Below are 15,935 nucleotides of genomic sequence, written 5' to 3'. Positions count from 1 at the left end.
TTTGGGAGGAAAGTACCTGCAGAATTATAGCATTCGTTTTTATTTTACGGTTGAAGGTAGTTAAATATTGTTTACAAGAGTATATTTTGTTTCCCAAGTTTACCTAAACAATGGCTTCATAAATCTTGGGATTTTTCCACAACATTCTTGAAGAAAATACCTACGTGTAAAGAAATTTTTCTGTATATACTAATTCAGATAAATAAGAGGTTGCGAAAGTCTACCGATTTTTTTAAATTTATTGCAGGAATAGTACCGGCAGAGAATATCTTCTGCTGTTTGCACACGTTTTAGCATAGATAAAATATAAGGATTTTTAATCTTTTTAAGTGGAAGGTACCTTCAGAGAACATATTTATTTTGTTTGCCTGAGTTACATAAATATAAGGTCGCATAGGTAATACATTCGCTCATAGCAAGTGACCCATTCAAGAGAAAGAACACATTTAATGTTGGCGGCATACAATTATGACAAAAACAGAGACTACGAAAATCATGCAGATGTCGCCATTGGACCGATAAATAAAGTTTGTTTGCATTGCCATGCTTTGAGGTTTGCAAAGGAATCACCAGGAATGTGTTGTTCAAATGGTAAAATAGTTTTGCCATCGTTAATTGAGGCACCTGAACCACTACTTAGTTACCTTTCTGGCACAACTCCTATTTCAAACCACTTTTTGAAAAACATACGCAAGTACAACTCTTGCTTTAAAATGACTTCGTTTGGAGCAACGAAAATTATATCTGAAGGCGGTTACATGCCAACATTGAAAGTTCAAGGCCAAATGTACCACAAAATCGGTTCATTGCTCGCAGTGCCACAACAAGATGCGAAATTTCTGCAAATTTATTTCACTGGAAATGATGCACTGGAAGTAGACAAGCGTTGCGCAATTAGTTCTGGGATCCAACGCGAGATCATTTCAAGCTTGCAGGCAATGTTCCATGAACAAAACAATTTGATTCGCCTTTTTAAAACAGCTCTGGATCAAATGCCATCAGATGACTATAGTGTTGTTATTAGAGCAGACATAGCTCCTGCTGGTGAACATGAAAGCCGCTTCAATGCTCCAGTAACAGGGGATGTTGCAATTGTAATAGTTGGCACCGAATTCGATCGACGTGACATCATTATCCACCGGCGAAATGCTAATATGCAGAGAGTATCGGAAACACATCGATCGTATGATGCACTCCAATATCCAGTGCTGTTTCCCCATGGAGAAGAAGGATATCATTTCAACATCAGGCAAGTCGACCCCAGCACAAGTGAAGCGACGACAAAGAAAGTGTCCTGCATGGATTATTATGCAAACCGCATTATGATTCGTGGAAATGAATCCAATCATATCTTAAAATGTCGTGAATTATTCCAACAGTTTATTGTGGACATGTACGCGAAAGTCGAAAGTGAACGTCTTCTTTTCATTCGCTTAAATCAAAAGAAGCTGCGCGTTGAAGAATACGTTCATTTACGTGATGCAGTTGCTAATGATGGGAACATTGCTGACATTGGACAAATGGTAATTTTACCTGTAACATATACAGGAAGCCCGCGGCACATGCACGAATACGGGCAAGATGCTATGACGTACGTTCGAAAGTATGGACGACCAGACCTATTCATCACCTTCACTTGCAATCCATCGTGGAGTGAAATAACCGAATTGCTTTTTGCAGGCCAGAGCTCATCGCACAGACATGATCTTCTCGCTCGAATATTCAAGCAAAAGCTAATAAGTCTTATGAATGTCATCACGAAGAATTTTGTTTTTGGAGAAACCAGATGCTGGATGTACTCAATTGAATGGCAAAAGAGAGGCTTACCACACGCCCACATTTTGATTTGGTTGAAGCAACAAATTATACCTACACAAATTGATAGCGTTATATCAGCCGAGCTTCCAAATCAAGCCGAAGATCCCATTCTTTTTGAAATAATCAAGAAAAATATGATTCATGGGCCATGCGGTACTTTTAATCCTAATTCACCATGTATGCAAAACGGCAAATGCACAAAGCGATATCCACGTGAGTTGATTACTGAAACTCAAACTGGAGGTGATGGATATCCTCTGTATAGGCGAAGAAATCCCACTAATGGTGGATACACAACTACTATTAAGATGCGAAGTGTAGATATCGACATAGACAATAGATGGATCGTGCCATACTCGCCACTACTTTCAAAAATGTTTAATGCTCACATCAATGTTGAGTATTGTAATTCGGTAAAGTCCATAAAATATATTTGTAAATATGTTAAACAGGGGAGTGACATGGCAGTATTCGGATTAGCAAATCGAGGTGATGAGATCACGCAATATCAAACAGGGCGCTACATCAGCAGTAACGAAGCAGTATGGCGGATATTTGCATTCAATATTCACGAACGATATCCAACGGTTCAACGTATCGCTGTTCATTTGGAAAATGGTCAGCGGGCTTACTTCACCGAAGAAAATGCGCAAAATAGAGCAGAGCAACCACAAAACACAACACTGACTGATTTTTTCGAATTGTGTACATCCGAAAATTTTGCTAAAACGTTGCTGTATCAAGATGTGCCCAAATATTATACTTGGAACACATCGACAAAAAAGTTCAACAGAAGAAAAAAGAGGTGCAATTGTTCCAGAGCATCCTGGTATATATTCGTCCGATGCATTGGGACGTGTGTATACTGTTCATCCAAATAACGCCGAGTGCTATTATTTGCGGTTGTTTCTGCATACAATCAAAGGGCCGACATCATTCCTTGGATTGAAAACCATCGACGGAGTAGAATGCCAAACGTTCAGAGAAGCGTGCTTTAAACTGGGCTTACTTGAGAATGATCAGAATTGGAACACAACTCTGACCGAAGCATCACTCACGTGCCATCCAAAGCAAATACGAACAAATTCGTGCTTTTCACATGGCCAATTATACGTCGCCTGTTCACGAGTTGGGACACCACAAAATTTATATATTTACACACCAAATGAAAAAACTAAAAATATTGTTTATCCCTTAGCATTAAGGTAAATAAAAAGGTATTCAATTTCAAATCTCTAAATACATGTGTTTTTCTTTGGCGTAGCAACGCGCGCCGGGTATTGCTAGTTGTATTATAAAATTCATGAAATACAGGCGGTATAAAGCGTTTAGTGATCATTTGCTGGAGATCATCCACTTTTGTTTTTTTTTTAAGGCATTTTCCCCCTTTAAGCTTCGTGCAATTCATATTGTTTTATGGTCAACCATTGAAATTTTGTTTTCAGTATGTTCAATTTCAATTAAAATTAAAAAAAAAAAACATGTAAACCCACGCTTAAAACTTTGTAGAAATCTAAAACAAATCAACTAATCTTCATTCAAATTTCAAACTTATTTACTCAGAAGTGTTAAAATTTTTTTGAGTATGAAGCTTTATAGCCGATTCAATTGTTGTGTGATGATGTGCAAGTTTCAAGAGCCTTAAAATTACCTTTGATTTTTATATGGAAGAAAACCACAACAACGGAAATTTTTAGCCACTTGAAACTTGCACATTATTGCAATAAAGTTGAAAATCTATATACTCAAAAAATTCAGAGAAAATAATTTTGAAATTTGGATGAACATTTTTAGATTTTTTTTAGTTTTCTACAAAGTTTTAAATATGGGTTGATATGGATTTTTTCAGAGAATGAACTTAATTTTAATGAAAATTCTTAAAAATAAATAAATAAACAAAAGTGGAAAACAATATCACTTTGAAATGAGGTGCTCTTGATATGCCCGCATGTACATTAGGGTGGTCCAAAAACAGTAAAGTCGGAATTGTAATGCTCTCACCCCCAAGGATTGTTCTATATAGAAAAATAGCATACCCTATTTTTTATTTTCAAATCAAAAAATATTTAGAAGTCGCTCAAAGTGCTCAAAGTTTTCCATGTATTTTTATAAGTATGGGAAAAAACAACTTTTTGTATAAATGGTATAGAATTCTTGAAAATTAATATTTTTCGATCAGAAAACTCTGGTTCTCTTCATGAGACTTACAATAATAATACCCAATTATTTATTTAACAACCAACCATTTTTTTTTTGTCCCCCTATTGCATTTTTCGGGGTTTTTGTGGGTTTTTGGAGGACCTATAAATTATAGTTGCGATGAAAAAAATGGTTAAATAAACAATTTGGAATCTTCTGTAGATGAAAATAGTTTTCCGATAGAAAAATATTATTTTTTTTGAATTCTATACCATTTCTGCGAAAAGTTTTTTTTCCACATATAAAATACATGGAAAACTTTGGGCGCTTTGAGCGACCTCTAAATATTTTTTTATTTCAAATTAAAAAATAGGCGTATAGTTTTTTCGGTATAGAACAATCCTAGGTGGTGAGAGCATAAAAATTCCGACTTTACCTTTTCACATGCACCCTAATGTACATATATGTTTCTCGTATTTATAAATAGATTCCCTGAGGAAGACGCGAATATGTGCCAAAACAAGTAGGAGGAACGTTTATTACGCTTATTCTATTTGTAATAAAAGATCGAAAAGAGCCATACACAACATTAAACTTTCAGCTTAGTCGAGGAGAAATAATTATAACATACATGTTTGTTCGGTTTTTGTACGGCTGAATTCGCTAGTATTCTACGCGAGAATCTGAAATGTGCTAGTCTTCCACGCAAAAATCTGAAATGTGCTAGTCTTCCTCGCGAGAATCTGAAATGTGCTACTTTTCGACGCGAATAATGAAATATGCTAGTCTTCGACGCGAATAGTGAAACGTGCTAGTCTTCCACGGTAATTTGAGATGTGCTACTCTTCGTTGGGAGCGACGATATATTGTTCGTATCTATCTATATATAAATACGCCACAAGAAAATTTTGCAATCCCTTTTCTGAAGGCACCGTTCGCTCGATTTCAATGAAACATACACCGATTGAAATAATATAACTTGCTCTAATCCAGAAATGTTAATCCCGATACATAGGGGGCGTGGCATCTGACATATAGACTAAAATGTGAAAACCACTATATCTCTAAAACCAAATATGCTGGAGCACTGAAACTTAGCAAAGATGCATACATAGATTGTCAATACCGTACTTACGGCGAAGAGTGGTAGATTTCGGAAAAGGGGGCGTGGCACCGCCCATACAAAAAATTCTCATATCGCTAATCTCTGAAACTGCTAAAGCTAACGTCCTGAAATTATACACAACAACATATGTTGTCAATACCGTACTTACGGCGAAGAGTGGTAGATTTTGGAAAAGGGGCGTGGCACCGCCCATAAAAACTGAAGTTCTCATATCGCTTATCTCTGGAATTGCTTATGCTAACATCCTAAATTTTAGCACAGCTATTTACGCTAGCAGTAACGTGCTTGCGGCGAAAAGTGGTAGATAATGGAAAAGGGGGCGTGGCACCGCCCCATACAAACTGGAATTCTCATATCGCTAATCTCTGAAACTGCTAATGCCAACGTCCTGAAATTTGACACAGCCACATATGCTGTCAATGCCGTACTCACGGCGAAAAGTGATCAATTTTGGAAAAGGCGGCCGTCCGTACAAACTCAAATTCTCATATCGCTTTTCTCTGGAACCGCTTATGCTAACGTCCTGAAATTTGACACAGCTATTTATGATATCAATGACGAACTTATGGCGAAACGTGGTAGGTTGTGGAAAAGGAGGCGTGGCACCGCCCGTTCAAACTGAAATTCTCTTATCGGTCATCTCCTGTAACCGCCTATGCTAACGTCCTGAAATTTGACACAGCAACATATGTTGTCAATACCGTACTTACTGCGAAGAGTGGTCGATTTTGGAAAGGAGGGCGTGAAACCGCCCCATGCAAACTGAAATACTCTTATCGGTCATCTCTGTAACCGCCCATGCTAACGTCCTGAAACTTGATACAGCAACATATGTTGTCAATACCGTACTTACGGACTTATTTACAGTCTGAATTGTTTGACATATTAGTCAGTGATGAACATCTCATCTATACATACAAATACATATGCATATTTTTTATAAATGAAAATCGAGGTTCCTTTTTCGGTCTATTTTCAACAGCTACTGAGGAGGAGACTTGGTAGAATTAGCATTAAACAATCCGGTATTAGCGTTCATAATTCGATTTTAAGTTTTCCTGTAAATTCGCTATCAATTATGCTGGTGGACTTCAAAATAGTAATTCGCATACACGATTTAGTATTGGTGACAGGTAAAATTCAATAGTGTATGAAAAATGATGTCGAATTTCGACAACTGGGCGATACTAGTAGTATGAAAAGGGCGTAACTGACCTCGTCGCTGAAACACAAAAAGCCGTATCTAACTAAAAATCCAAAATTTACTGTTTGATAAATTACGATGCTTTTCACCGAATCATAAGTCTTCACATTGTTTTATGCAATAACAAGATTTTAGTTGGTTGTGGCTTTTTTGCATTTCAGCCTCAATGCGAAATGCGCCCTATCCATACTATATTAACGATATGTTGAAAATTTGCGTACATTTGCCTCAAAATATCATAGCACATTGAGCACATGGAATGAAAAAACAAAACGGATTTGATATGGTACTGACGGCGGTGAGTAAGTAATTTTGACTGCCAGCAACTAGGAAAAGACGATCTCAACTAATAAAAAAAAAAAAAATTAGAAGCTATTCATTACAGGTGAACCATTTCAAGAAGTCACCCGGGAACTAAGCAGATCTGAGACCTTCATCCATGATTCCAATGATTCAAATTATTATAAGAAAACGGGGTTCCTTTTTAACAAAATAACAAGATTTTAAACTAAGTAATTCGGCTGGCAGCCACGACTTTCAAGCAGAATTTTCTTCGAAATTTCCATTCCTAGAAAATCACATTTTATTTGCCATATCCACCTATTTACAACCTCGCTATGAGCACACATTTTTCAAACCAGTTACAGAAGAAAGGACTAAAAATGAATTACAAAAACTTAAATCGAAAATCGCTGATGATGTTGCAGGTTCTCCAAATTCTGAAACAACCAAAAGAATGACAATGAAGAATTCTATGGAAAATAACGGTGCTTAAACAACGATCTTTTCATGATGCTAGATTGTGAAGATGAAAGTCAGGAGGATACATACGTCATATGCAGCGCCGATGCTAAGAATAAGCTTAGTGCTGAGAATGCGCGTTCTACACTAACTTGTGTCCCTGGCATTGGTGTATAATACCTGCCAGATCTCTTAGCCGGGGATATATGTATAAATTTTTTACTCTCCCAGTAATCCATAAGGTCCGTATAAACATCAATGCGCTTATCCTTATCGGTGCCTATTTCCATAAATGCTTTTCGAACATAATCTTTGGAAGAAATAAAAGTCAAGTTTTGACTTTTATATTTTACGGAAAAAATAAGAGTCAAATTTTAACTTTTATTTTTGACCGAAAAAATAAGAGTCAAGTGGTAAATTTTGTTTTTGACCGAAAAAATAAGTCATATCTTAACTTTTATTTTTGACCGAAATATATCGGTGAAAAAATAACGATTATTTTTTGACCTTTTTGAAAAAAAAGCATAACCGTTACGGTTCCTGATTTTATTTTTAGCGCCCAGCGCTTAAAAGCGCATTGCCAATTAATATGAGTTATAATAACTTTATTAATTGCGCAGTCCTATTGGGAAATGTGTTAATACAAATATTTTTTTAAAGCATTAATATTTTTAAAGAAAATTGTTTGTACATCACTATTAAATAAGTGATTTGTGTTATTTATTATTACTCTGAAGGCATTATATTGGTTTTTTTTTTAGAAATGGCTCTTTTCTTTTTAATCAATTTGGACACCCTGATGTGAGTAGTGGTTTTGTGCATGTGTTGTGTACATGTTTATTTATAAATGTATGTGTACGTGTTTATTGATATATCTGTTACCCAATACTCCAGGTAAAGCTACCCCGCAAAAAATTGGTGATCGCTTTTAGTGGTAACGTGTTCTAGAACGCATTTCCTTATAATGTCTTCTAATTTTTCCGCTTCTTTTAGGCATTGCCGGTAATGCATAGCAAAATGTTCTAAAATATTTATTAATTCCGCTGCTTTGATTCATTACGGGGAATGCAAAGTAGAATGCTTCACCGTAGTCAGCTGATAAATATAATGAATACCCAAAAATTCTTTTCTTCTGTTACTTTCTGTGGAAAATTCCGTCGCATAAAAACCATGTTTTGCTTTGATTGATTTACAGCGAAGTTGAAGTCAGTCAATGAAGTGAAGTACATGATTGAGGAAATACAATTTTAAGTTTAATTAAATATGTATGTATGTATATATGTGCATACCGATTTTTAAGTACGAACTAAGGCTGTGTGCGAGTTAACCTAAATTTTAGTACCTAAACTAATATTCCACTGGAAATTTCCAGCGCTGCTACAATTTAGGAAAACAACTGCTAAAACTGTGCGAGTTCATTTGGCTTTAATACGCAAGGCTACGCAGTTGATCTGGTAATCTGCATAACAGGGCTTCATGACGAAACTATCACCAACCGCATGCAACAAGCCCTACGCATCACACACAAATGGTGTGAGGATAAAGGCCTAACCATCAATCCTACAAAGACTATTATTGTTCCATTCACTCGAAGGAGGAAATTATCTACTACTAAACTCACTTTGAGCGGCACAGAAATAGAATTTTCCAGTGAAGCTAAATATCTGGGAGTAACTCTTGATAAAACACTTAACTGGAATGCACATTTGGACACTGTTATCAACAAGGCGATGAAGGCCTTCTTTGCCTGTTCACGACTTTTTGGTAAAACATGGGGCCTTACCCCCAAAATGACCTACTGGTCATTCAACACTGTCGTTAAGCCAATAGTAACCTATGCTTCCTTAGCATGGTGGACTAAGGCTACACAAAGAGGTGCAAGCACTAAGCTAAGTAAATTGCACAGAATAGTCTGCATTGGCATAACAGGAGCTATGAAGACCTGCCCGGCCGATGCACTCAGCGCCCTGGTTGGAATACCTCCCTTTCCTATTTTAATAGAAAGGGAGGCTACCACAGCGGCACTGAGAATCCTGAACACCTCCGACCTGAAAATCGGAGATATGACGGGTCACATGAAGGTCCTAATGAAATTCGCTAATGACCCCATACTACAAATGCGCGATGCAATGGTTCCAAAACTAGAAATCTCTAGGAAATTTGAGGTACACATTGCAGATCGAGCTCTCTGGAATACAGGGAACCCATACACCAAACCTAATGGGGAGGTTTGGTATACTGATGGATCTAAGCTTGAAAATGGTAGAACGGGGGCTGGCATTTTTGGGCCGAACTTTAAAAAAATGATACCAATGGGTAGCTACCCCACCATCTTTCAGGCGGAGATTCATGTCTCAGAAGGGGAACGTCATCGAAATATATCTGCATTATGTCGGACAGTCAGGCAGCCCTACTGGCCCTGAAGTCCCATAAAATAAGTTCTCAGCTAGTACATGATTGCCGCAATGTCCTAAATGCTCTTGGTGACATGAATACAGTCTTATTAGGATGGGTACCAGGGCATGAGGGACATGATGGCAATGAGGAGGCTGACTGCCTTGCGAAACAGGGAGCTGCCGCAGTATTTTATGGTTCGGAACCCTTTTGTGGGCTCACCAAAGCACATATAAAGGGGATCATAAATAACTGGGTAGACAAAATGTTCAACAGGCATTGGATGGAATGTCCAGGGCAAAGACAAGCCAAACGATTTATCTGCCCTTCAAACGAAGTTTCAAAGAAACTAATCAATTTAGGCAGAGAGGACCTCAAAACTCTCACTGGGTACTACACGGGACACTGTTCTCTTCGTTACCACCTCAGTAAAATCAATCTTTCAGAAACAAGCGTCTGTCGCTTCTGTGAGCTGGACGAAGAAACGCCAGAACACATTCTCTGTGAATGTGATGCTCTCGCTAGGCGCAGACTAGCCCACTTTGGTGGCGCTACCCTTAATCCATTTGAAATTTGGAACAAAACGCCCTTGGAGGTGCTAGGCTACATTAAGAGCCTTCCCTTATAGGCCGGGGGCCACGCACAATAGACCACTTTAGAGGTCGCGGTGCATATGTCCCACAATAATAATAATAATAATAATATTCCACTGGAAATTTCCAGCGCTGCTACAATTTAGGAAAACAACTGCTAAAACTGTGCGAGTTCATTTGGCACCCTAAATTGTTTGGATATAAGTGAAAAGTAGGGCCTGTTCAGCTAGAAAAAAAAAAGTGGACATGGTTCGCCTTCTTTCATTGATTCTAACTGTATAAAAAATGTTTGATGCAAATTAATAGGGGCGGTGCTAGGAGTAGTGATGGCACGATTAATCGAACAACCGATTATAATCGGTTATTTTCATTCGGTTAACGGTTTAATTGTATCGAAATTTTCCTTTCGATTAGTCGAGCGATTAACCGATTAATTTTCAAAATAATCGAAAAGAAACCATCGAAAATTGACTACATAACACAATAATGTATGAGTAAAAATTACGTTACAAAAATTGGAACTCTTATCACTCATTAATATTAGCAACAATAAAAGTGTCACTCCACTCAGTACATACATATGTTTAGCTTTACTAGTTGGGAGGTCTTTTACATTCTCGTATTCTGCAAATTTTTTAAACGATATTTTTGCAAAAAACCGAAACACAAGTTTAACCTTAGTAGTTACTAAAAAATCACAACGCAGGTATGCACATATTTTCATTTTATTTTCCAAATGCGGTGTTGCGAATTTGCGTCGTTTTTATATGGAAGAAAATAGGCAACACCGTTACTAAAAAAAAATTAAATCAACGGTAAGTGCCAGATACTTCAGTCTTGCAATTTTTTATACAAAAATTTAATGGGCTGCAAATCTGCACACTAAAAATCTTTCTAATAAATCTAATTAAAAAGCTCGAATTTTGGTTGATTTTTTTTTTTAATTGCACAAAGTTTGATATATTTATATTTATCAGAGCTGGGCGATAAGGATTACGATTACTAAACGATTAGGATTGCAGTAATCCCAACAAGCTAAAAAAACAAGATTACGATTACAGTAATCCTTCATCGAATGAAGTTAGATTACGGTTAAAGTAATCGTTATTTTAAAAAAGTTAAAATTACGATTACTGTAATCGTAATCCAAGTTCGTTCGATGAACGATTACTTTAATTTTAATCCTGTATTGTTTCATTTGCCGGTTCTACAAAGTTTACTTCACCCAAACTACTTTACTTATTATTTTAATTTTAATATTAGTTTCTTTTATTTGTCTGTTTTTTTTTTGATAAATACATATTATCCTCATATTATCGTTATCGTTTAAGATTACTGAAAAGATTGTAATTAGAAAAATTTTTAATTTAAAATTATTGTAATCATTCATCGAACGAACTTGCGATTACTATTACAGTAATTGTAATTTAAAAAAAAAATACTTAAATGAAATTACGATTACTGTAATCGTCATCTAAGATGCATTCGATGAACGATTACCGCAATCCTAATTTCATTATCAGGGAACGGATTTTTAGGACCTAAAAACCTATAAAAAATGCAAAATAAAATAACGAAATAGGCTGGAAAGGCAAAATAAAATAGTGAAAAAGGCTGGAAAAGGCACTAGGTGTTGCAAAAAAGGCAAAAAAAGGCAAAACAAAATAGCGAAAAAGGCAGAAAAAGACTATGAACTAGTTTCATTATATGAAAAATTTGTACTTTGAATCTTTGACTATTTTATCCTTTCGAGTTTCTAACCCATAAAACTTTAATCTGAATAGTTGTAGTAACATTGAACCACAAGATGCATTTTGAAGTTTTCTGGCATCATTTTCATTCGATTTTCGCGAAGAAAAGCCTTGAATGTACTAAATGTGCGCTCGACGTAAGTTGATAGAAGTGGAGCCCAATTTAAATATGGAGCGTTTGAAACGTTCATATTATCAGGAATAAGGGCGTTTTCCTCGCCCTTTACAATTTTATCCACACCCCTTATTGTCTCCAAGCCTTCGTTAGCTGCGAAAACGGCTTTGAATTTTTCCAACACCAATTTAGCAAGAGGTCTCTGTGCTTCTATAAGCCGCATGGGCAATGGGTATATTTTTTAATCTTAAAAAAAAATTGTAAATGCTATAATCATTTTTTTAAAGGTAGAAAAGGCAAAAAAAGGCAAATATCTTAAAAAAGGCAAAAAAAGGCAAATATCTTAAAAAAGGCAAAAAAGGCAACATCAAATGTGTATATATGGAATCAGAGAAAGCTAAATCACTGACATTCTTAATCGAATATGCTCTATCTCGTTAGCAGAAAAAGGCAATTTCCATACAATCCGTTCCCTGTTCATAATTTTTGAAATTGCGATTAAAGTAATCGTAATCCTAGATGCTATCGATTACACATGTAATCCTTATCGCCTAGCTCTGAATAAGCTATATTTAAAAAAAATAACTAAAATAAATAACAAAAAGAGTTCTTGTGGTGCGCTATAATTTTGACACGGGATGTAAGTCAGTTTTTATAACTTATAAATGGCTTTTATTAATTTTCGATTTTAATCGAAACGACCGAATCGGTTAATTTCTTACGATTAATTGCAATTATTAATCGAATGCTTTCGATTAATCAATTAACCGATTAATCGATTATTAAATTTTTTTGACATCACAGGGGGTGGTTAAGGTAGAATTTTCACTATTTCTAAAAGATAATATATTTCGGAAATTATTGATATGGTTGGAAAGGGAATTAAAATACCTTTCATTTGATATGTATATCTATATACATAATGTACACATATTGCGAGAAACTAAAATAACGAAATTATAGCAATTTTTTAATAAAAATTTACGTTTTTCTTAAAAAAATACGTAATTAACTATATTAAAAGATAATTGATAACATACATTTTGATTTAAAAAAGGACATAATCTCAATTTTCTCGAAATATGTATATATTATTTGTATAGATATACATACTTAATGAAAGGCATTTCAATTACCCTTCCAACCATATCCACGTTTTGAAATACGGTTCAATAATTTTCGAAAAATAAGCTTTTGAAAATATTGAAAAATCTACTTTTACCACCTCTTGCACCTCCCTTCATTCCAAGATAATACTGCGGATAAGTGGTTACAGCCAATCACATGCCCATATTAAAATAATGCCTTCTTGAAGAGAAAGGGTAAGCGATTCCCATCGCCTATTTCGATTCCATTTTAACTTCTGTAGTAATCGTTTTTTTTGCTGGGTACCTGTAAAATATCGAGTATTTAACCAGTCTGTTCTGGTAGAGTAAGTAAACGAGTAAGGGCCGCTTGTTCGATGTCCGGTTAACTCAAATCAGAAGCGGTAGAAGCTCAAGTTAAATACAACTGATTTATCGGTTACACGATATATGCATGATGTCAAAAACGTCGATAATGATGTTTAACTGGGAGGTAGTGATAAGCAGACATTGAACAACCGTCCCTAAGTGCGTGCGTCAAATCCATACTCTACCAGTACTTACTGGGTAAATACCCCATATTTTACAGGTAGCTTTACCTGGTGTATTGGGTAAAGTTTCTATGAATTTCTTAACAGCAATGTGAAGCTTTTACTGTACGCTACTTTACATTTTTGTATATGTGTGAGTTTGTACTATTCTAACCCAATAAACATTGGGCTTGGTTAACAATTCGAAAATGATTGGAAAACTAACATTTTTTTCAAGTCTCACATTCTATAACGAATGTGGAATAGGTTAGTATTCGATTCGAGAACTAGGCCATTCTCCAACAAAACGGAACCTTCATTATCCAATGAATTTTTTCGTCGTTATGATTTTAAAATCCAGCCCATTATCGAATTGAAATTTTAATGAGAGAGAGTGATTGTATTATATTTCCATTCGAAAATGAGCTGGATTTCAGTTCCTCTCTTGTTACTATGGTTTTAATTTTTTTTCGAACCCATCTCGCATGTATTTGCAATACACTATGAACGTTGGAAAACTCAGGTTGGTTATGAGTTCGTTCTCAGTTCGATATTAATATTGAATATCGAAGGTAATTTTCGAACGGTCGCCAAAATGTTTATAGGGTAACCATAATAAAAATATTACAAGGTAAAACTATTCAGATGTAGTCAGACTTTTGCAAGCAATATAATTTTAAAATTTAAAACTCACACACACCATTTTATTTCCAATCTCAATCAACAATAATTGTGAAAAATTTATTTTTTCAATGTAATATGATTTTAAATTGCTACAGACGTCAAAAAAATCATTGTAATTTGTTTATCATGATCCTAACGTTTGTTTATAGAAAATTTTAGAAGTAATTTGTGATTGGGTTTGCGATTTGAGAACGAAAATGTTCACCGGTGATATCGTCACTAATGAGGATTTAGTGACATCGTCGGACTTGCTGTGAATTCTAAACAGCATATAGCTGACAATGACACTGGTGTCATATGTCATGCAGGCGCACTCCTATCCAAGATTTATAACAGGCAATGTCTTGCAGCGGCCACTTATAAAAATTCCATTGCAGGATACTGTCACATGAATGTAATCAATGATCACTGCAGGACAAAGTCATGCAGAGGCCATCAACGACCAAATTACCATTTCTATGAAAGTCATGAACGACTTCCATATCAACGGAGCCCAAAGTCATTTAAAACGTGGCCGTCTTGGACTTAGTGCATGACATTCGCTACGGGGAGAGTAACCTGTACAACATGGCACAATTATTACAAGTATTGTCTTCGCACATTCCGATCTCCGAAAAACATAATTGGTGCCCACACTAAGAGATTTACTGTAAGCGGAAAAGGAATATTTCCATATACCATATATAACGCTCGTATCTATAATTTTTTTGGCAGTATGTATAATACTTTTTTTTTTTTTTTATTCCAAAAATGGATTCTGCCGGTTTTTCCAAAATACATACTGCACTTATACTGTTTTGCTGCCTAAATTATTTAACATGCAATGTTCGTCGAAACACGTTATAAAACTGCATAGATTTAGGGGGGATTTATACTTCTTATAATATATCACCAGAAAATACTGTAAATTCACTTCAGATAATACGCTCTTTAAAATACATTTATGCAAGTTTTATGTACAGTATGTAATAAATAAATAAGCTTTGTTAACTTTCATAAATTGCATTTTATTAACACAACATTAACAAAGAACTCAAACGTTTTTAACCGACTTCAAAAAAGGGGGAAGTTATCAATACGTCGGAATATTTTTTTCTTTTTTATGTATGCCACCGCATAATTTTGGACCACTTGAAACGATTTCAGTAATTCTTTTTTTATCGGTGCTCCTAAATTTGTATATAGAAAATTGAAGTCGGTTGTGTTTTTTGCTTAAAAATTTCTTGTTTAGTAAAAAGTTCTATAAACATAGGATGCGCTCAACTTTCAAAAGTAATAAAAAATGTTAAAAAATATTTCTAGTAATAATAAATAAATTAATTCCATGAAATTTTTACACTTGTATGTTAATTTTCCTCGATTTCTAGTTTCTGGTTTTCGATAGAGATGGTGATTTTTCACGATTGCCTAATTTTCTTTAACATTTCGAATACCGAAAAAGTTAACTGAACTTGTATTTTTATTATGTAGCTCATTTTGGTGGGACGAATTCGAAGTTATCAAATTAAATTTTGGAATCCTTGTTAAGTACATACCAGTGGTAAACTCTTTTAAGCTGCAAAGTGTAAAAAATGGAAAATGAATTTTCTTCTATCAAAATTTCTTAAATCAGTTTGCAGCTCTCAAGAAAAAAAAATGATCGTATATTTATTTCTTGAAGAAGATTTACAGCAAAAGCAAAGTGCTTTTTCAAGCAACAGAAATAATATAAAATATTTCTTGTAGTTTTTCTTGAGAGCTGGATTCTAAGCTTTA

At 35.2% G+C, this 15,935-nt stretch overlaps 1 protein-coding gene across 1 annotated transcript; it reads left to right on the top strand.

Annotated features, from left to right (window-relative positions):
- Nucleotides 1-713: 713 nt before the first annotated feature.
- Nucleotides 714-14,437, top strand: LOC118756628. Its single transcript, XM_036491385.1, has 2 exons — nt 714-2,360; nt 14,330-14,437. The coding sequence occupies exons 1-2, from the start codon at nt 714-716 to the stop codon at nt 14,435-14,437; spliced, it is 1,755 nt and encodes a 584-aa protein (XP_036347278.1).
- The last annotated feature ends 1,498 nt before the right edge of the window (nt 14,438-15,935 follow it).

Source organism: Rhagoletis pomonella, unplaced genomic scaffold (genome assembly GCF_013731165.1).
Source record: "Rhagoletis pomonella isolate Grant_MI unplaced genomic scaffold, Rhpom_1.0 Rhpom_scaffold_00002, whole genome shotgun sequence".
Taxonomy (NCBI): Eukaryota; Metazoa; Arthropoda; class Insecta; order Diptera; family Tephritidae; genus Rhagoletis; species Rhagoletis pomonella.
Note: the sequence above shows the minus strand (reverse complement) of the source record. Positions and strands in the feature narration are given on the sequence as shown.